Source organism: Adiantum capillus-veneris, chromosome 16 (genome assembly GCF_014529385.1).
Source record: "Adiantum capillus-veneris isolate H3 chromosome 16, ASM1452938v2, whole genome shotgun sequence".
NCBI lineage: Eukaryota > Viridiplantae > Streptophyta > Polypodiopsida > Polypodiales > Pteridaceae > Adiantum > Adiantum capillus-veneris.
The window spans coordinates 11,033,027-11,055,258 of NC_140946.1; the positions used below are offsets into that span (position 1 = coordinate 11,033,027).

Below are 22,232 nucleotides of genomic sequence, written 5' to 3' on the forward strand. Positions count from 1 at the left end.
TCGCCAGATCCATTTGCAGTCCCTCTGCTGAGACAATGTGTCCCAAAAAGTGTATCTCTGGTAGGAAAAATTCAATGTTCTTTGCATTAATCACTAACTTGTGATCTCCTAATGCCTGAAAGACCTAAAGCAGGTGATCTCTATGTTCTGCCTCATTCTTGGAGAAAACAATGATATCGTCAAAGAAAGTGCCAACAAATAGCCTGTACTCTCAAAAATCATATCCATCATCCGGTTAAATGTCGCAGGAGCATTGCTTAAGCCAAAGGGCATCACCAAAAACTCAAATAACCCAAAAGTCGTCTGAAAAGCTGGCTTGTAGACGTCTCCCGGCATGATTCTAATCTGATGATATCCACTCTTCAAATCAATCCTGCTAAAGCACGAGAATCCCTGTAATATGTCGAGTATATCATCGATCCTAGGAATCGGAAATCTGTTCTTGATGGTGATTTTGTTGAGAGCTCTATAATTGATGCACATTCTCCAAGATCCGTCTTTCTTCAAAACCAACAACACTGGAGAGCAATACGGTGAAGTACTAGGCTGGGCAAGACCCTTTTCCAAGAGGTCTTTCACTTGGTTCATAATCTCTTCCTTCTGTGCTCGGCTGACACGGTAAGGTGGCCGGTTCGGTGGTGTGCTTCCACGTATCAGATCAATGGTATGATCTTCAAGACGAGCAGGTGGTAACTCGCCTGGTAGGCCCTCTGAGAAGCAATCGGCGTAAGAGTGGAGAAAATCTTGGCGTTCTTTATCAAGTTTAGACATATATGTCCTATCCTTATCGCTCAATTCTTTCATAAAGATCGAGTAAACAAATAGACTAGATTTCATTAATTTAGAAATGGCCGAAGCCGATTCAATAGGGACAGACTCGCCCTTCAATTTAATATCAAGTACAATGGTTCTGCCCTTCTCTGTAGTCAATGTCGCTTTCCTCGCCCGATAATCGACCACGGAGTTATTCTTATCGTACCAGGGAATCCCTAAGAGAACATCACAACCTTCCAAAGGCATTATGAAAAAGTCCTCATGCCCCAAATACCCCTGACAATGCAACCGAAGTTTGCCAATGACAGGTGTCATGGCTATATCCTTGCCGGGTGCCGCCAGAACAGCCTCCGCAAGTGGTCCCATCCGATCGGGAGTGATCTCGAGCCGCGCCGCCAATTCCGGTGAAATGAAGTTGGCCTTGGCTCCTCCATCAAAGAAGATCAGATCTTTCACTTTGCCCCAAGCTCGGCAAAGTTCTATACTCTCGTCCATGGTGTTGGGATCGGTACCCACACAATCTGGAACCAATCCTATTTTCATCTTGCCTTTTCTTCCACGTTCCTCAGCTGCTCTCGAACTCTCAGGCATGTCGTCGTCCTTATCATTTTGTTCTTTCTGTGCCTTTTTAAGGCACTTCGCGGAGATATGTCCATGTTCCCCGCATCCAAAGCACATCCCCTCCCTGATGAAGCGAGCTCTCTCCTGAGGAGTAAGCTTGGGTCGTGCATCCTTCTTCTTTGGGTTGCTCTTTCTCTTTCTACTTTCATTCGCTGAAGTTTGTCCAGCTCGTTGTGTCATGACCTCATTGGTGGAGTAGGTCGGACTGCCAGAGTGAATGGCAAAGCCCCGTTTTGCATGACTCATCAACTCTTGAATAGAAGCTGATTTCAGTTCCAAGCAGTGGTCTCGGATCTCTATAGGTAGACCCAAGGTAAACTGCTCGATCTGTTCTCTGAACGAGATCTTCTTGAATGAAGAGGCGGGTAGAAAAGAGCTCCAGAATCTCTCACAGTGAGTATCCACTATATCTCTCTTGGTCATCCGAAGATGGTTCCAAGCAGCTCGTATATCGCAATCATACTCTTGCGTCAGCCAAGAAGAAACAAAACTTAAATTTCAGCCATTTAACTGGCGCAGTCTTGTTTAAAAGAAGTGTGGACCACCAAGTTCGAGCATTCCCCTTAAAATAAGACGCAGCTCTCTGAATCTTGGAGTGCTCTGAGTAGCGTCCTCCCGCGAAAGCGATGTCAAACTACTGTATAAAAGACAAAGCCTTCGAAGCATCTTTGTATCCTGAAAAAGTATCAAATTTGGTCGACTGTCCACCTTCCTTAAACTCTCGGACTTTCTTGCTTTTATCTTCTAGAAAGTCATACTCGTTGGCTTTATAAAAATTCTTCTTGTTCGCATAAAATTTTCCGTCATTGGAGTTTGAACTGTCTGTAGACGAGTCCTCTGTAGAGCTGTCACTCATTGGGCGAGATTTAGACTTCTTTGCCTTTTTCTTGCCCTTTCCGAAGCGTTGTTTCTTGCTTCACTTTTTGCCTTTTTTGTCTTCTTCGCTCGAATCTGAAGAGCTAGAAGAACTGTCAAAAGAAGAAGAAGAAGAAGAATTGGGTACTTCTTCAAATCGAACACGCTTCTTCTGTTTGTTTGCTTTATCAAATGTCGACTGACGACCCAAATATCCTGGGAAGTCAATGCCTTTCTTCTACTTTTTGCCGTGCTTTTTAGCTTTGTTCTGCGCATCAAAAAGCTGAGCAATCCGTGCATCAACCACTTCTTCTAATTCCTTCTCTGAATATTGCTTGTGAGTAGAAGGTTTCTTGAGAGCGGGTTTCGGGGGTGGTGTTGTGGTTTTCTGCCACTGCTCGTGCACTTCTTGAAAAGAAGTCTCCCTCGTATATTTTGCCAATTTCGGGTCCTTCGCAAAACTAAGCATCATCTTTGTTGCATCGCCGATCAATTGACGACGCTTCATCTCTCGTTGCTCCGCCTAAGTAGGCCGAGGCGGGACATACTCTCTGCCGGAATCTTCGTTGTGATCCATGCCCGCATCTCGGGATGCAGAGGGAGTCGACTGATCCTTGCGTGAAGCCATAGGTGCCACGGAAAAAAATTTGGGATCGGATTTCCCGTAGAAGAGAAATCGGCCGTGCTCTGATACCACTGTAACAGACTTGGACACTCCAAGTCAAGAATCAATCACGACAGCACCAAATAACCACTTCAAAACAGTTCACAGTTCACAGTTACAATAGATTTGCACTGGCCCGGCGGAGTTCCGTGCCTAGAGATATTGGCCCCAGAGACTGGCGCCCCTTTCGGTATTTCTTTATGTATTAATCAGTGTCCAAAGTACAAGAGAGTGGTTCGGGTTTCACTCTCAGACTCTGCGTCCACATGCTCTCCAGACTGTGTGCCCAAACCACTTATTTAAATTTTACAAGGGATGCCAAAAGCAGAGCCCCAAAAGCTTCAAAATCAAAAGCCTAAAATAAAAGCAGAGGCTCTCTCTCTTCTCTCTCAAACTCTCTTGAGTTTTCAAATAAAGCAAAAGCTATTCTCTTTCTCTCTCTTGCGTAGAGAAAAGCAAAACTGCCGTCGCCCAAAACCTGGCAAATCTGCCGCAAAAGCAGCCCCGCAATTTTCGGGCCTAGCCGTACATTGCCACGTCATCGAGTCAGCGCTTTTCTCGGGGGTTCACCCTGCTGCCCTAGGGTTAGGGTTAGGGTTAGGGTTAGGGTTAGGGTTAGGGTTTATGACAATTTTTAGGGTTAGGGTTTTTGGCAGATTTTAGGGTTTGTAGGTTTTAGGGTTAGGGTTTCCAGAATTAGGGTTTTCAGCAGCAGTCAGGGTTAGGGTTTCCCGCATGCTCTCGGGCAGACATGTCATCACTTTGTGACAGAGGGGAGGAGGCGGGGGAGGCGGAGCGGCACCGTCTGAGGAAGGAGGAGGTGGAGGTGGAGGAACTGAAGTGGACGAGGCCTCCTCAGGCAGGTCTTGATGAAGGGGTTCAAAACGGTTCCCAGTCGGAACCCAATGCTGCTGAGCTGCAGAAGGTCCGCCACCAGGAGCAACAGTGGGCGAGCCCACCCCTGTCGACGACGACCAGGCACATGCTGCCAACCGTCGGCTGTCTAATCGCTGGTCTCAGTCGAGGTACCAGCATGTGCGTCCTGTGGATTTGGCTGTTGGGCATGCTCAACCTTGGGAGGCTGCGCATGCGCTGTGGGTCAAGGTCTCCTACGAGGACGGGCCTTTGCCAAATGTCCCATCTATCTGCAAATGAAACACTGATTCAGGAGACCCGAATACTGCACACTCTGTCTGATCCATCCCCCACTCACCCAAGGCAGCAGTCTCACCTTGGGGAGGGAGTGTGTCTCGAACAAGAACCTACACAGCAAGTAAACCTGCGGCCTTGGCCACAACTGAAGTTGCACTGCGCGAAAACTCCAGAACTGTCTCGAACATGGAACCAATCCTGGGGAGAAGAGGAAGGTACTCTCTCCTCAGGCCTGGGAAGCAAACCGAGATAGGCAAATCGGCCTCCTCCTCAAGCACATCTGTAGTCAGGTCGAAACCATGATGCCATCGTCTGAAGTAGGCTCGAGTTGCTCGGATACCAAGCCGGCTCATTAAAATTACCTTGGCGGTCATCTCTAGAGACTCGAACTCAATCTGATAGTACCCTCTCCCGGTGGTCTGGATCGGTAATCTTACCCACATCGGAGAGGAGTCGGGCCTAGGGTAAGTCCCGAACCCTGCCACGGCTGGCTCAAGTGCCAATGATCTTGCAGATAACCGAGGAGGCTTGCAAGCCTTCCACCTCAGCCATCAAGCTCGCTTGCTTTTCTAGCGAAAGAGCAAGTCGAAGGGTCGGCTCAGCGGGGTCGAGCGAGGGGGCTTCTGAGGAGTCCCTCTGTGATGAAGCAAAGGCCGCCATTCTGTGTCTGCTACTGTGGAAGAAGGGGGAACAGGTGAAGATAGCTCCTTGCGAGAGCTCCCACAAGCAAAGTCAAAAACCCGTCACTTGTTGAAGCAGAGGCAGAAAAGGACTTCAGTTGTGGGGGGGGGGGGGGGGGGGGGGGGGGTTGCACTATATGAAACGAGGGGAGGCGAGCGGGCAGGAGGGTTGCGAAAGGGTAGCAGCCAGCAGGCAGGGAGGAGCAACACAAAGGGCAAGGCAGGTGGGAGCAATGCGAAGAGAGAGGGCAGGGGGGACGGGAAGGGCAGCGTCAACGAGGCAATGAGGCCGCGGGGGGAAGGGGGGGGTAGCGGGAGGCGCAACAGCAACGAGCTCGTTTTCAAGCACTGATGACAAACCTCACAGATTGAGTTGCTCTCCAAAATAATTAATATTGAACACTGCCTTCCTTCCAATGAATCTAAGGGTAAGGCTAACACAATTGCTAAACCTAAGCTTACTCCATATGAAAAAGTAGCAAAAGGAATTGTAGGAGGATACATCACGTCGGAAGAACAAAGCACTTATTCTAAGGAAGGTCGTTGTTTTCATTCACATTAAGGGTCACATAAAAAGAACATGTCCTAAGCTTGAATCGAATGAATCTAAAGAACCCACAACACCCACTTCCCTTGTCAATGCAATGAATGATAACACGAGTGTGCCCCAAGTTTCTCAGGACCCTCCCATTGATGATTCTCTCATTAAATGTTATGGTCGTACGTCGGGGCACCATTTTGTCATATTGTTTGACCCAGGTAGTATGCATGATGTGATCAGTTCCTCTCTTGTTGAGAGATCCCGCCTCGAAGTTAGTCTGAGATCTCCTATCGAGGTCTCTGACTTTCGTCCCGCAATGGACGCTCTCATCATGGAGGAGTGCCTTGATGTGTTGTCTGCAATTCAACAGATTACCTTCACTAGAAGATTTGTTGTTTCTCCTCTCTCAGAATGTGATATGATTTTAGGCATGAAATGGTTTCGTGAACTGAACCCTCTCGTTGATTGGGAGGCTAACACTTTAACTCTCAATGCCAAAAGTGATTCTCCTACTGTCTTTCATGGAGAGGACATTGTTCCTTCTCCATCTCTCATTACTAATATACAGGACAAGATTGAAAGGATTCGGGATAAGGAAATTCTCTCAATCTCTCTTTCTCCACAACATGACACACAGAACTTGCATGATTATGAGAAGCATGATGATTTGAAAGATAATGATTTGCATGATGATTTGGATGATAAAGACCAGCATGATAATTTGCATGAAGCAGATGTGATTGTTCACAAGGATGATGTGTTAGTTGATGCTTTTTCTAGCAAAGCTAACCTCGTTGTAGATTCGATCAATCACCAAGAATCGATCTTGGCTTTCGAGTCGAGATCCACAGATCCCCCACAAGAAGATTCGATAGATCCCAAAAAAGCGATCTTGGCTCTCGAGCCTTGGTCCAAAGAACCCTCACAGGAAGTATTATGTGTTCGCATGATTGATACGCACGCATTGTTCGAGTGTTTCATTCGTGAAGGTTTCTTGTATTTTAGTCAACATCGTTATGTGATCCCTTTTCCTAGGCATGACATATTGTATGTTGAGCACGTTTCTCTCATGGATGAGCACGAATGTATGCGGGTTGTTCGTAAAAAGCTGCAAAGTTTGTATGTAAGGAAGTCGCATTCCATGTCTCTTCCTTAGCATGACACAGTTTCCGAAAGGTCACATGATAGTATGAGCACCAAGCATGGGCATTTCAATTGTGATTTGCCACAGTTGATTGATTTCGATCAAACAGAAAAGATTCAACCTCATTGTTTGCATGTGTTTGATGAACGGGTTGTCACTCCATCTATTTGTTCATCTACATTGCATGCACAGTCTTTAGAGAAGACAATATTTTTTTCCTTCACTTTACATGGAATGGGTATGTTCATGGTTTTGTGTTGGAGATGATTTCAGGAATTTTCAGCCATGGAGATTCTTGACAACGGAAGAAGCAGGACTCTAGACGAAGTTGAAGCATTGAAGGAGCCACAGAAGACTTTGTGTCGCTTTCGGCGCGGCCCAAAGAAGCAAGCGTTGCAGACCTTTATGAAGTTCAAGTACCGCATGACCCACACATCAGAGTGGGCCGGCGAAGAGTCCCTTCCAGGATTCCGGATGCTGTTGGCGATCTCCCTCGACGCCATACAGTTCGGTACCAGTACCTCACTTTGAAAAGGAGGGGATGTCACGTGACACATCCCAACCCTATGTGTCCATGGACAAGCTACACCACAACAGGGTTCAGTCAGTTCAGTCAAGTCTAGATTAGCAGTGATCTGGAACTTTTGTGAGTCTATTCGTAGACCGTGCATGCCCAGTCACTTAGCATAGATGCATATCCCCCGGTTGCACACAGCATGATCATCGGAATTCCCATCAGAATCCATTAGCATCAGTTAGGGAAATTTTCCAGTGAATTTAGCCTATTTTCCTATTTATTGGTTATTTCACTTATTATTTTTAAGTGACTTTCCAACAAAAGTAGGTAGGGCAATTTTGCTAAGTTAATATATAAGCAAACCCAAGTTAGCAGTTTCTGGCAGAAGAGGCAGCAGGAGCTTCCCGCTCAACAGGTAACTTCTCCACAAGAACCCATCAGCACCCCCAGCACTTTTGGATACACACATCAGCCAGCGTTTTCCCTTGCAGTCACCGCCGGCAACAGCAGATCCCCAGCGATTCCACCTTGCATCATCACCATCACCATCACCATCAGTTGAGTAGCGTTTTTGCAGATCATTGCCAGTATCACATCAGCCACTTTAGCATTTTTACTAACGCTAGGAATACCTTCAAGATGGTAGCGTTTTTCATGCATAAAAACACAGCCTAAACCTGCAGACACACAGCGTTTTCAGCCCTCGATATCAGCCATAAAAAAACGCAGATTTCAGCAGATAGAAAACGCAGCAGATTCAGCCTAAGTGGTTGCAGAAGTTCCCCCAAATTCAGCCCATAAAAACGCAGACAAAACAGTCATTTTCAGCCACCGAAACAGTCCCGAAAATCAGCAGTTAGAAGATCTTAGATTTCAGCCATCAAGTCGTCGTCGTCATCACCGTCGTCGTCGTCAGCATAGTCCAAGTTGCATCAGTCCATTGCATACGCATTGTACCACTTTGTGCAATCATAAGTAGACCACTCTCGCCGATGAGAGTGGGGCCTTCGGAGGAGGGTTTTACGTCTCTGGTGTCGTATCTCTCTTCTCTCTCTATCTCTCAGTCTCATACACTTGCACGCACAGTGTCCATACACTTTGTTTGTGATCATAGCATTTTCCATCAAAAACGGAAGGCTCTCCCTTCCATAAGAACTAAAAGGAACCCTTGAGCACAGTTCGGAGCACTCATCTTGAGCAAAGCGCAAACATTCATTCCGCTGCACCTAACAAGATCCTTCTCAAACACGGTTTGCAAGCGAAAGAAAACCTCAAGACCCTCAAGAACCCAAGAACCCAAGACCTTGGTGCATGGTCATCACCCGAAGCGGAATGGATACTTCGCATACAGGTGGTGAGCATGAGAGAGGCGACGAAGAGTTCTCCCCACCAAGAGATTTTTCCGACCCTCCCCCTTCGCCATCTACGCCACGAGTTGTACCAACTTCTATGGAGGTGATCGTCAAGTCGATGTTGGAGATGATGGCACAACAACAAGAAACGAATCGAGTTGCATTGGCACAACTAGCAAGAAAAGTAAAACAACACGAAGCCAAGGACCGCGAGTGCGAAAAAGAAACGAAAGAATTATTGCACAACAAGAAGCAAATCGCATTGCTTTAGAACGCGAGCGCGATGAACGAAACGAAAGAAAAGCACAAAGAAAGGCCGAGCGTGAAGCTCAAAGAGTGGCCTTGGAGGCCGAGCGTGAAACTCAAAGAGTGGCCTTGGAGGTCGAGCGTGAGACTCAAAGAGAACTACGCACTCAAGACCAAAGATCGTGGGAGTTTCTCGAGTGGCGCAAGCCACGATGCGGATTCCAACAATCCAGTCACAGAGAAGTTGACTTTCAGTAAGTATGATGGTAAGATGGATGCTATGGTTATTCATTCTTGGTTGCATCAACTTAATGCTTATTTTGCGACAACTAAGAAGACAGGAAATAGCAAAGTTTTGACGGCAGCCATGTACCTTGCCAGTGATGCCATCAATTGGTACCACGCATGGCAAGAGGCACAGTTAGCTGCGCACCTAGAGGAAGCCGACGAATTACGCCCCTTTCCTTCAATTGGGCTGATTTCCAAGACAAGCTCAAGGTGCGGTTTATGCCACCTCAGTACCTCGCACAATTGAAGGACAATTGGCGCGCTCTCAAGCAAAATGGTATGCCGGTTATGTCTTTTTCTAATCGTGTTTTGCAGCTAGGTACCCAATTACGCAAGTCGGATGATGACCACAAAGAGGCATTCGTTTTTGGGTTAGACGACTATATCAAGTTTGATGTAGAAGTCTTCGACCCAATCGATATCAACAAGGCGGTAGTCGATTGCTCTCGCACAAGAGATGAAGCACAACAAGGGAAAGCCTAAGGAGAACAAGACTTTCACAAGTACCTCGCAGACTTCTCAGAACCCTCAGAACGGTAAGAACGGTAAGAATGGTAACTCTTCTAACCAATCTTCCAACAGTCTCTCAGAAAAGAATTCTTCCAATGAACCTAAGGGTACGGGTAAAACAATTGCTAAACCTAAGCTTACTCCAGATGAAAAGGTAGCACAAGGAATTGTAGGAGGATACATCACGTCGGAAGAGCAAAGCACTTATTCTAAGGAAGGTCGTTGTTTTCATTCACATAAAGGGTCACATAAAAAGAGCGTGTCCTAAGCTTGAATCGAATGAATCTAAAGAATCCACAGAACGCACTTCCTCTGTCAATGCAATTATTGACAACACGAGTGTGCCCCAAGTTTCTCTTGCCCCTCCCATTGATAATTCTCTCATTAACTGTTATGGTCAGGTGTCGGGGTAGCATTTTTGTCGTAATGTTTGACCCAGGTAGTATGCATGATGTGATCAATCCCTCTCTTGCTGAGAGAGCCCGCCTAGAAGTTAGTCAGAAATCTCCTCTCGAGGTCTCTGGCTTTGTTCCCGGTATGGACTCTCTCATCACGCAGGAGTGTCTTGGTGTGTTGTTTACAATTCAACAAGCTCCCTTCACTAGAAGATTTTTTGTCTCTCCTCTCTCAGGATGTGATATAATTTTGGGCATTCGATGGTTTCGTGATCTTAACCCTCTCATTGATTGGGAGGCTATCACTTTCACTCTCCATGCCAAAAGTGATTCTCCCATTGTCATTCGTAGAGAGAACATTGTTCATTCTCCCTCTCTCATTGCTAATATGCAAGACAAGATTGAAAGGATTCATGAGAAGGAGACTCTCTCAGTCTCTTCTTCTCCAAAGCATGACACACAGAATTTGCATGATGATTTGAATGACAATGATAAGCATGATGATTTGGATGATAATGATGAGCATGATGATTTGCATGATCAAGATGTGATTTCTCACAAGCATGATAATTTGCATGAAGATGATGTGATTGTTCACAAGGATGATGTGTTAGTGGATACTTTTTCTAGCGAAGCTAACCTCGTTGCGGATTCGATCAATCACGAAGGATAGATCTCGGCTCTCGAGCCTAGGTCCAAAGAACCCCTTCACGAAGAACCGATCTTGGCTCTCGAGCCTCGGTCCAAAGAACCCTCACAGGAAGTATTATGTGTTCGCATGATTGATACGCACGCACTGTACAAGTGTTTCATTCGTGATCGTTTCCTGTATTTTAGTCAGTCTTTATGTGATCCCTTTTCCTAGGCATGACATATTGTACGTTGAGCACGTTTCACTCATGAATGAGCACGAATGTATGCGGATTTTTTATGAAAAGCTGAAAAGTATGCATTCAAGGAAGTCACATTCCCTGTCTCTTCCTTAGCATGACACATTCGTAGAACGAGCACATGAAAGTATGAGCACCAAGCATGCGCATTTCCGTTGTGAATTGCCACAGTTGATTGCTCTCGATCATAAGAGAAAGATTCGATCTCGTTGTTTGCATGTGTTTGATGAACAGTTTGTCACTCCGTCTCTATGTTCATCTACATTGCATACACAGTCTTTAGAGAAGACAAGATTTTTTCCACTCACTTTACAAGGAATGGGTATGTTTATGGTTTTGTGTTGGAAATGGTTTCAGGAATTTTCAGCCATGGAGATTCTTGAAGAAGAAAGAAGCATGACACTCGACGAAGTTGAAGCATGGAAGGAGCCACAGAAGACTGTCGCTTTCGGCGCGGCCCAAAGAAACAAGCATTGCAGACCTTTATGAAGTTCAAGTACCGCACGACCCACACATCAGAGTGGGCCGGCGAAGAGTCCCTTCCAGGATTCCGGATGCTATTGGCGATCTCCCTCGACGTCATACAGTTCGGTACCAGTACCTCACTTTGAAAAGGAGGGGATGTCACGTGACACATCCAACCCTATGTGTCCGTGGACAAGCTGCAGCACGACAAGGGTTCAGTCAGTCCAGTCAGTCTAGATTTAGAAGTGATCTGGCACTTTTGTGAGTCTATTCGTAGACCGTGCATACCCAGTCACTTAGTGTAGATGCATATCCTCTGGTTGCACACAGCATAATCATAAGCATTCCCATCAGAATCCTTCAAGGGAATTTTCCTGTGCATTTAGCCTATTTTACCTATTTTTGACATTTTTCACTTATTATTTTTAAGTGACTTTTGTTGGAAAGTAGGTAGGGCAAATTGAGTAAGTTTGTATATAAGCAAACCTAGACTAGCACTAAAGGGCAGAAGAGGCAACAAGAGCCAAGCTCAGCGCAACTTCTCAAGTAGGACCTTGGCGGTTTTCCCCTCCAAGCAAGCAAGGACTCATCCCTAGCGTTTTCCATTTGCATCATCGCCAAGCAAGTCCCAGCCCTGGCGTTTTTGCAACAGGTAGTCACCACAAGCAGATCTTCACCGCAACAGCCCCATGCCTAGCGTTTTGATCCCATCATACCTAGCGTTTTTGGAGATCCCTGACCTAGCGTTTTCAGCAGTTGAAACCTCAGCATGCAGCGTTTTTCAGCCATGAAGTACCTGCAGTTTCAGCCCTAAAAGAGTAGCAAAATCAGCCCCAAAGAACATCAGTTTTCAGCCTTCAGTAGATGCAGATTTTCAGCCCTAAAGACCAGCAAAATCAGCGTTTTTTCTAGCGTTTTCAAGCAGGTCAGATTTCAGCCCATAGCACTTTTGGACAGCAGATACAAGATTGCAGATTTCAGCCCTAGTGTCGGCCTCGTCATCCCCGTCGTCGTCGTCAAAATAGCCTAGACTTGCATCAGTCACATGCATTCAGTTTGTACCAGCTTGTGCAATCATAAGTAGACCACTCTCGCCGACGAGTGGGGCCTTCGGAGGAGGGTTTTACAACGTCTCTGGTGTCGTATCTCTCTTCTCTCTCTCTCTCTCAGTCTCATACACTTGCACGCACAGTGTCCATTCACTTTGTTTGTGATCATAGCACTCTCTCATTAAGAACGGAAGGCTCTACCTTCCATAAGAACAAAAGTAACCTTAAGCACAATTCGGAGCACTCATCTTGAGCAAAGCGCAAACATTCATTCTGCTGCACCTAACAGCGCCTGCCTACTCTCTTGTACTTTGAAATCCGTACGACTATCAGCGTAAAAAGCGGAACGTCCGTTCTGATATCCGTACGGCTTGCCAGGTTAGTCAGCACGTTTTGTGACGGATTTTTCGTTGGTTGCACGTTAGCCTGTCGGCACATTTCACGGGTCCGTACACTCAAGGGCCTGCCACATCACCAGTTTGTGACACTGCCCCAGAGACTAGCGGGTATTTTTTTATTATTATGCTCGTAGAGTACAACTCTCGAGGGTCCAACTTTTTCCGAGACTCTACGTCTAGATGCTCCCAACAAGTGACCCTAGGAGCACTTCTAAACAGTATAAGGGATGCCCAAAAGCATCAAATCCAAAAGAACTTATCCCCAAAAGCTCTAATCCCCAAAACCCATGCCTAAAAACTAAAAACTCTGCCGACGCAAATTACGAAAATCCGTACAGTCTGCCACGTTAGCACTGTAGCACAAAATCCAAAACTTTCATACAATCTGCCACGTCAACATTCCGTACTGCCCTGCCACGTCAACAATCCGCGCGATTTACGAGACCCTCCTCCAGAGATCAATCTTTTTGGTTTTTAGGGTTTTAGGTCCCTACGCTCGTGCTTCACAAATTTTCAAAGTTGCTAGCCTAACCCCTTTTTAGGCCACTCGGCCAAAACTTCTTCAAAGATCTCCTTGGTTCAGTTTCTCTTGTCCACTCGGCAATTTCTCTTCCAATTGGGCACGCCGCATCATCACTTTGTGACACAAAAGCTATTGAAATCTGCCAATGCAAAACGCGGAATTCCTTACCAGTACCACGTGGCATGTCACCACGATTTGTGAAAATCAGCTCCAGAAGTCGAGCTTTTGATTTATGGGTTTTAGGCCCCTTGACAAGTGCTCCATAAGTTGGTAGAGGTTGAGGTTAGGATTAAAATCTCTAACCCCCTTCCTCTATTTGAGGCCCCTTGGCCACACTTTCTGAGTTCAGTTCCCTTGTCCTTTTGACCGTTTCCTTAGTCGGGCACGACACATCATCACTTTGTGACAAGTAGTCAGCCAGCCCTAGCGCCAGCAGATCAGCATCAGATCGGCATCCAACCAGCATAGCGTTTTTGCTCCACATCAGCATTCGATTTCAGTCATCAGATCAGCCAAATTTCAGCCCATTTTCATCATCATCATCAGCACCCTCGACATCAGCATTATCAGATCAGCCCATCTATTAAAGATTAGAGTCAAGAGGCTTCTGATAAATAAGATTTCTAACGTGACGCCAAAAAGTGCAGAATTTTAGTGCTTTAAATGCCTCCCCTAGTTGTTCCCATTCCATACCTTGAGCCTCATCTCCATTCCAAACCCTCCCCCTTCCATATTCCCTTTCACATTCATTGTAATTTTGCAATCTTAAGGCTCCTTGAAACATATGACAAATCAAGTAGCACACATCTTGTCAACTATGATTTAAAAGACTATATCTTTGGAAAATACTAGTAGCGAGACAATAGGATGTCATTGATCTGTAAAATCGAGTCCCAAAATTACTCTCCTTTGCATATACCTAAATGAATCTAGGATAAGCCCAGATTCACCCTTAAAGAAAAGTGCAAGGTATAGACTAATGGTAGTCACCCACAAGACAATATAACCATCAGCTCCATCATGCATAGTATTGACTGAATACAACGACACCCCCACTAACGCCGTTAGTGCCCCATAGTGGGTGTAGAACTAGGTACTAACGTATGCTCCCAAACACAACACGCACACTCATGAGTATGCATCAACACAAAGTGCAGCGTACTAAGTTTCTATCATGACTCCGGAGATCAAGGGCAGACTCAGCCCTAATGAAGCCTAGCACTAAAAGAAGCATTAAATCAAAAAAAATAGCACAAAAAAGAGGTAGTTGATAGGGCATACACATCACAAAAGATAGAAAAAACTAGCACAATATCAACTGGTCGTAACTCGGATGAAAACTTCACAATGTGAAGTCTGCATACCCAAACTCTTGATACATGGTGATTGCATAAGCAAATACGTGTGTGTGCGCATTGTGTGTTGTTTAGAAAGGGGAAAGGTCGTGGCTGAAACTAACGCTGCTGATCAAAAAAACAATATCTAATATGACAGCTTCCAATCTGTTTTATAAACTACTTGGAATAAAACTCTCTAAGTTGAAACCAACTTGTTCCCATGATGACAAAGAATGAAAAAAACAAAATGTAGCCTAGATTACACTATGACAAACCTACTTCCTCAAACGCAGCGTCTACTCGCTCAAAAGTTTTACATGGTCTAGCAGAACTTATGCACTTTGAAGACTATAAGATGGCAATGTTAAAGGCCCCGGCCCCCATGCTAGTTCCACATCTCCCTAAATTCCATGCAAAAACCTCTCAAACTTACATTGCTTGGGGCAAACTTTGGCCATAGATCTGAGACTTTCCAGAGACTTGTAATAAAACTTTCAGTGGAAACACGATTTCAAAGCTGAGCAGTGCAAACAGGCTTTAAGGAAACAAGGGCCGCAGAACGTTACCTTTGCACTGGCGAAGGTTAATCCCTTCCAAAAGTGAAAAGCTTGTAGCAACAATGTGGAGGTCGCTGTCACCAACACCTGGAAAGAAGGAACGGGAGACAGACTGTGCAAAGTCAATGTGAAGAAGGTGGGTGAAGCGGAGGGCAATACGTTCCAACATGTGTGGACCTGCACGGGCGCTAAGGCGCTGTCGCTCCATGCTCTGCAACTGCAGCCATCTCTTGCACACCAAACCGTATACATTCTTGTCGCTCTGGGTTGGAAGCTTTGACAATATCGCCCTCAAGCTGTCATCCGTCAGCACGTCATTGATACAAAGGGCCGGGTTATTCTTCAAGCAATCTGAGCTGCTTCCGTCCCGGAGAGCAGCTGGGGAGCCGTTAGCAACAGGCGAATCACGGGTCTTCATTTCCTGCCACACCAAATCTGTGACATTGCAGCTCATGCACTAACACTGGCTCTATACGCAATATGTAAAATTTGAGTTGGCACGTACCGCCCGTACACCTTGAGCTCCAACCCCACCGGGATGAGTAAAATTTGGGAGAAGCTACATGTTCTCACATTTGGTTGCTTAAGCCTTAGAGGCGACCAGCCTTTTGAAACTGAAATATACAAGTTTTGTATTTGTCTTTGATCCATTTTTTGGCACATTTATATGATAAAAAGGACATGAGTTTCCCAATTTATGATTACCTTGATAATCATTCGTTAAGGTGGATGAGAAGTGGTGGGGTTAAGTATTAATCAATATAAATGAGTATAAAAACCCTTAGATTTTAATCAGCTAAGCATCTCTGCCATTCTTTGAATTGAAAGGTTAACCCAAGCATTGAAAGGCGTAGAGATGAACTTTAAAAAAATATTAAGTTGATTTTTTAAAGAAAAAATCCTAAAATAGGATGTTTAAATGTAGCTTGAATCTAAGATACACTAATTTTGGCCTTTGAACTAAGATTACATCAAAAATAGATGACTTAAAGTTCTTTATAGTTCCATCTCTTTTCAATACCTAAAAATAGTTGATGTCATTGGATAACCAATAGACTTGCTATCTTTAATGTTTATGTGTATTAGCATATAAAGTGCAAAGCTTTAAGTTTTTTTTAATAGAAATATAAAGAGTGACATGGACAATTCCTTGCTTTTTTGTAATAATTAAATCATTAGGGTCACTTGCTAGGAGTAGAGGTTAATACATCATGGTGTCACGGATTAGGATTGTAAATTTTAAATACCTTTGTGTATTAGGGTAGAAAGTTAGTTAGTCCCCCTCATAATGATTTCAAAACTACAATCTAGTAATTATTCTCTTGTTGTTTGAGCACTTGCTCTTACTTTTAAAATTGGCTTGGTATAGGGAGTTCTCTTGGTTGTTATAATCCTTCGTTCTTACTTCCAAACGGACAAGAGAAGCGCAAGAAACAAAGTGAGATGATACTCTTACCACCAAGTAAGCTCTATTTGTGGTTGAGGCATATGATAGGGCTTGATTAGTTGTTTTTGAGCCAACTCTCTTACTTCTAAGTGAGCACAAATGGTATCTTAGAATTGACTAGTTGTGCTTGAGCCAACAACTTTTCCTAGGGAAGATAAGGTCAATGGTGAATTTTAAGCGTAGTTTGGTCGAGTTTGAGCTTTGGTTCTTACCTCCATGTTCACGTAGAATTATGTTTTTAGAGTCTCCTTGTGTTCTAAACTTGCACTCTTACTTCCAGGAGACATAGATAGTGGATTGTCAATTGGAGTTACGTAATTGTTCATGAGTTAGTTGTTTCTACCTCCAATTAGGCTAGTAGCTTAATATGTCAATGTCCACAATCTAAACAAATTATAGTATCCCTAAATTTGATTATACTTTTATGAAAATCACATGTACTTGGTTACTTATAACACTTTTCTGGATGGAAAAAGTAACAATATGGTTTATGAACATTGTAGGGAGCAGTAATCAAGCTCAAAGAATATGGTGTGAGGAGAGGAGTAGGGATATGTGCAAGATCTTCATTGTGGCAAAAGTGTATCCAAGCTCCAATGCAACACCTATACACATGTCTTCAACAGCAATGCAATTCGCATCAAAAGAGTACTTATTTGGTATTGGCACAAATGTGTCAAACTATGGAGCATCGCCTATCGATGTTTGGGTTCACTTTGCAAGCTACATAAAGCAGTGGAGAGAGAGAGAAAGGAGTGCTTCATAAAAGATGCAAGGTTGGTTCGGATATAGAGAGAGCCCCTAACCAAGCCTCAATGGAAGTATGCGAGAACGCTGAAGATGAAAACATAAGTATGACAGGTCAAAGAGGCTAGCGTTCAGAGGTTCCTTTCCAAGTGTCAAAGGGTCAACACAAGTGAGCCCAAATGCAAGGAGTAGGCCCACCACACTGCAAACATTGCAGGCAACTTTTCAAAATCAAGGCTTGTACATATTGGCCCTAAAGTGGACAAATGATTTCATGGCATGTGGGATTTTATTCAACATCATTAGAAATCCCCTTCTTTGGGATGCTTTGATGCCCATTGCAATTCAAGGGTTTGTCTTACCTGACTATAAAAAAATGGGCATAGAATATGTTGACAAAGTTAAGGGCACCACGAAGGAGATACTCAAGCGAACAGTGTTTGATTTTGTACCAATGTTTGGTTGTACCATAGCGCTAGATGGATGGACGAGAAGTTAGAAAAAAGCCATTGATGAACATAACGGTTATTTTCCCCAAGGGCTCAATGTTCCTAGAGGCAATTGATGCCTCTCTAAAAATCAAGATAGTGAAATTCTTAACAAAGGTGTATGAGTGTGTCATCAACCATGTACAGGGGGGCCATAATGTTACAACAATTGTGACGAACAACGCCTTGAATTACAAGGGTGCAAGGTTGGTCATCCATGAGATGTACACTAGGTTCACGTGGGTATCATGTGTGGCCCATACAGTGAACTTGATTTTGAAAGACATTGGAAAAATCCATTTATAAAGCAATTTTTTCTAAACATTAACCATGTGGTGAAATTTATCAAGGAGAATCACTTCACCTATGCCCTATTTGGGGTCAAGTCACCTAACAAGGCTCTCCAAATCTTTTGTGAAACCCGCTTTGCAACTATGCACTATGTTTTGGATGGTCTACATGCTATTGAAGCATCATTGACAAAGACATTTGTTGATCGAAGATGGGAGGGATGGTTTTCAACATATCCAAGTTATCAAGCCGTTGCCCAAAGGTGTGTGTCTCTTGTCCAACGCTTATTTTTTGACACAATATAGAGGAGGTATGTGGTAATAGCAAGCCTTATGTGGAGCTCCTAAGTATTGTTGACATCAACAAATTTGTAATTGGCAAGGTGTATTGGTTGATGTCTGAAGCTATCAGACAAACAAAAGAATTTAACCAATTTATTTATAAGGAGAAGGCCCAAGTAGCGGGGGTTATAGAAAGATGTTGGGCCCAAATGCATACACATTTGCATGGGGTAGGATTTTCTTTAGACCCCAAATTCCAACTACATGGTCAATGCTCTAACAGAGAGGTCATGGGAGACTTCAAAAAGGTATGCGAACAGTTGCTCCTAGGCGACGAGGGTAGAGAGGCTTTCCACCAACTTGTTGATTACACCGATAGAAAAGGTTGCTTTAGAGAGCCATGGCACACTGAAGGGATCAAAATGACTCTTCTCTAGTGTGGTGGAAATAATATGGGGGAGACAAAGTGAAACTCCAACATGTGGCCACTTGAGTGCTAACAAAAAGCAGCCTCTAGTGGTAGTTTACGAACGCAATTGGTCTACCTATGATTTCATTAACTCCAAGCATAGAAATCACCTTCATCCTGAGTGCATCAAAGACCTCGTATATGTCTTTTGTAACATGCATTTAACTCATGCCCCATCAAAGATTACAACAAAGGTAGCGCATGACCACTTCCATCCACCACAAACTCATGAGAGCCTTGCTACAGAAGGAGTAAGTGATGATGAAATGGATTGAGAGGTGGCATCAGAGAACTCCAATCAAGATAAGATCGATGATGTAGTGTCTGCGATAGATGGGTGTCAAGAGTGGCCTACCATAAAATTTATCATGGCATGAATTGCTTTCTAAATAAATATGTTGAGCACTCATTGACTTGTTAAATCTTCAATTGGTAACTGCACACGTATACAAATTATAGAGTGAAAACCAAAGTACAAAGACTTAAATTGATTTTTCCATCTATAGAAATACTTGCAATTACAAAACAGGGGCTCAATGGTGATCATCATTCATAAACATTGCAACATAAGGTGGTTCATATGCCTTGGCACTCACACTCATTAGCCAAAGCTCATTGATGCCAAAAACATCGTCCTTTATTGGAGCTATGGGGGGTAAGAGACCCGTAATTTTCCTCATGTCATGCCATCGTTGCCTCGAGAGAGGCTATAATTGCCTCGAGCTCAACTATCCGTGCCTCTTTCTCTGCAAGTTTCATCAGTAGAGATGCTACACTCTCCCCTTTACTCGCCAACATGGCCCCTTGGGTGGCCATCTTCAACATCTGGTCATGCTCCTCGATCGGCAAGAGGAAAGCATGCCTCTTTCTTCATGGGGGGGCTACATCTTCTCTTTGTTGGTGTACCCTTTCCTTGGCCCTTCCCAAGCCCACACCTGCATTGTGTGGGCAGTCTGCCCAGTTCATCGCTTGTCCCAAGATATCTTGTACAAAAGTTTGTTGTATGAAGTAGATTGCAATCTGGTTGTCGTTTGGCTCAATGCGCTCTTTCTAGATAAAGCCCACCAACAAACAATTTGCCAAACCTTTGTCTTGTAGGTCTGAAAGCTTCAATGGCGATGAGCTCTTTGCCCGTTCAGACACTTTGAGAAGAGTGGCCTGACCCACCATGAAGGGAAAAGCTCCTTGCACTTCTTTTAGGTAAGAGGCTCACCTTGGAACCCCTTGTGCTACATGTCCTACCCAAAAAAGGATGACAGTCCCTCCATGCCAAACAGTGGGACTCCTCTTGTTGTAGTCAATCTCGGCCCCAACATCCAGGATTGCATTGGTGGCCATTTCTTGTCAAGGCAAATCAGGCCAAACATTAGGTCACGATTCAATGACTCCAAAGTATCAAGGAAAAAAACAAAATCTAGACCATTTAGTACTTAATCCAAGCAACAAAGATGTAGTAGACAGACAAGATTGAAATCTCTAGTGATGTTTGTAGTTAATACTCAACACAAACAACTTAAACCATTCAAGAATCATGTCACAAATTCATGACAATGAAAAAGATTCAACATCAATTTGTATTCATTGATGATGGTGGAGAGTTACAAAAATGGAGTTTGTGATGTGATGAAGCTGGAGAGTTACAAAAATGGAGTTTGTGATGTGATGAAGCCACAATGGCTATCAATTATCATATGGCCATAACTTAGCTTTGGGTGATAATCCATGACCTATTTGCTTTAGGCCACCTAAGCCTAAAAAAATATGTGTGCATCTTTGCAATTCACAATAGTTTTATCCAAGGCCAAGGTGAGGTGTTGCTTGTACTTTGACACCCACTAGAGAATTGGTGTCATCATCCTTAGGCAAGTATTCCAAAAATTCTAGTATATACTTCACTAGCGCATACACATCATGTGATTTGGTATAAACTAGTGGGTTTGTAGACATGCATTCAGGTGCAACCCACCAGTACCTATTTGTCCACCCATCACATGTGGATGGCAGTAGGTTTGGCAAAGATGTTAACCTCTTCTTAGTGGGGTAGAGGTTAGCTTGCCCCCAGTCCTCACAGAAGCCCACGTAAATGCAATGCCATCCAAACTCCATCCAAAGTGGAGCATGTTGTTACTTCCATCGATGGCATTATGTGTGAAATTCTTTGCATGCACAAAGAAGATGGTGTGCATCAATCCGTGGACAATGCTCCAAATGTTGGCCAAAGCATTGTATGCATCTTGGCATAAGGTGTCAACAAAAGACTTTAATGTCCAAGCCTCAAACAAGCTCTAGAGATTCGTTAGGCCTAGGGTAAGACCGGGCAGGCCAAGGGCCAGGACGGAGCCATGCAGTTAAGGGGGTCCTATTATTAGCAGGCATGGCTTCACTCTCTCTCTCTCTCTCTCTCTCTCTCTCTCTCTCTCTCTCTCTCTCTCTCTCTCTCTCTCTCTCTCTCTCTCTCTCTCTCTCTCTCTCTCTCTCTCTCTCTCTCTCTCTCTCTCTCTCTCTCTCTCTCTCTCTCTCTCTCTCTCGGATCCCCATGGTAGGATTTACAGAGGATAGGGTTGCGTGTTGTAGAGAAGAGATGTGTACGTCAAGGGCGCCATGCAATGACCATGGGAGGGTCAAGTTCAACCAACACCAAACTATGCACAAAAAAGCTCGTTGCGAGTGCTCGGGTTAGAGCAACAAGTTTCATAACTGAAGCCAGGGCAAAGGGAGCCCGTGAAGAGCGCCATCATCTTCCTCCTCTCTAGCTTCATCGTCGGGTCTGCAGAAGCAGGTTTTCCATGTATTTTTTTTATTTTTAGCTTTTTGGGGCACCCTAATTTGCCCCCCCCCCCCCCCCCCCCCCCCCCCCCACACACACACACACACAAACTATATGAAGCTGGTGCCATAGTGGCAAGCGACAACCAAGATTGAGATCTCCAGAGGCCGCCATTCGGGTGCCTTGGCATGACAGTCAAAAAAAGCATGCAATTGACAAGGTCATGGACAGGTACACACTCCTGCAAACTCCATGCATGACATGGTGCGATCGTGGAGAACCATTGCTATACAAAGAGTTGTCAATCAACAAGATTCACCTTGGCAATGGATTCCGGATGAATTCCATCAGGAGTACAAGGAGAAGCACCGCTTTATCAATCTTGATGTAAACATGATAGCCTATTACCAAGGGGAGCACAGCTCAAATGGTAATTATAACTTGTTGTTGAATACGATAGATCCGACACACAAGCCAATGGTCAGCCAAGCAAGTTGACAAAAGTAACTAAAAAGGCACGTAGTAGCTTTCATTTTGTTTGCAAATTCTTTCAATACGTGCAAAGGATCTTGCTTCAAAGCGGTCCCGAGCCAAAGGTGACCGGACAAGTTTTCATGTGTGATCCGACAAGTTTTCACAAGTACTTGGTAGCAGGTACATTCTGTACAATATTGGGCAGGTACGCTTTGTTTATGCAATTACTGTCCATGCTTTCATGTTTCCGATGCGGTATACTATTTGACAAGTTCACTAATTGATGAGGTTAGTTTTCTTTAAACTCTGT

The 22,232-nt window shown here is 44.4% G+C and overlaps 1 protein-coding gene across 2 annotated transcripts in view; it reads right to left on the minus strand.

Moving 5' to 3' along the window:
- The window catches only part of LOC147438562 (uncharacterized), a 57,140-nt gene extending 41,565 nt beyond the window's left edge, over window positions 1-15,575 (minus strand). The window contains exons 1-2 of one of the 2 annotated variants that reach the window (XM_086484646.1): window positions 15,464-15,575; window positions 14,968-15,379 (exon numbers count right to left, since the gene is read on the minus strand). In XM_086484646.1, coding sequence (XP_086340772.1) covers window positions 14,968-15,376 — 409 coding nt within the window. In that variant the 5' untranslated portion in view covers window positions 15,377-15,379; window positions 15,464-15,575. The other variant, XM_086484645.1, reaches the window with a different exon arrangement.
- Between the last annotated feature and the right edge of the window lie 6,657 nt (window positions 15,576-22,232).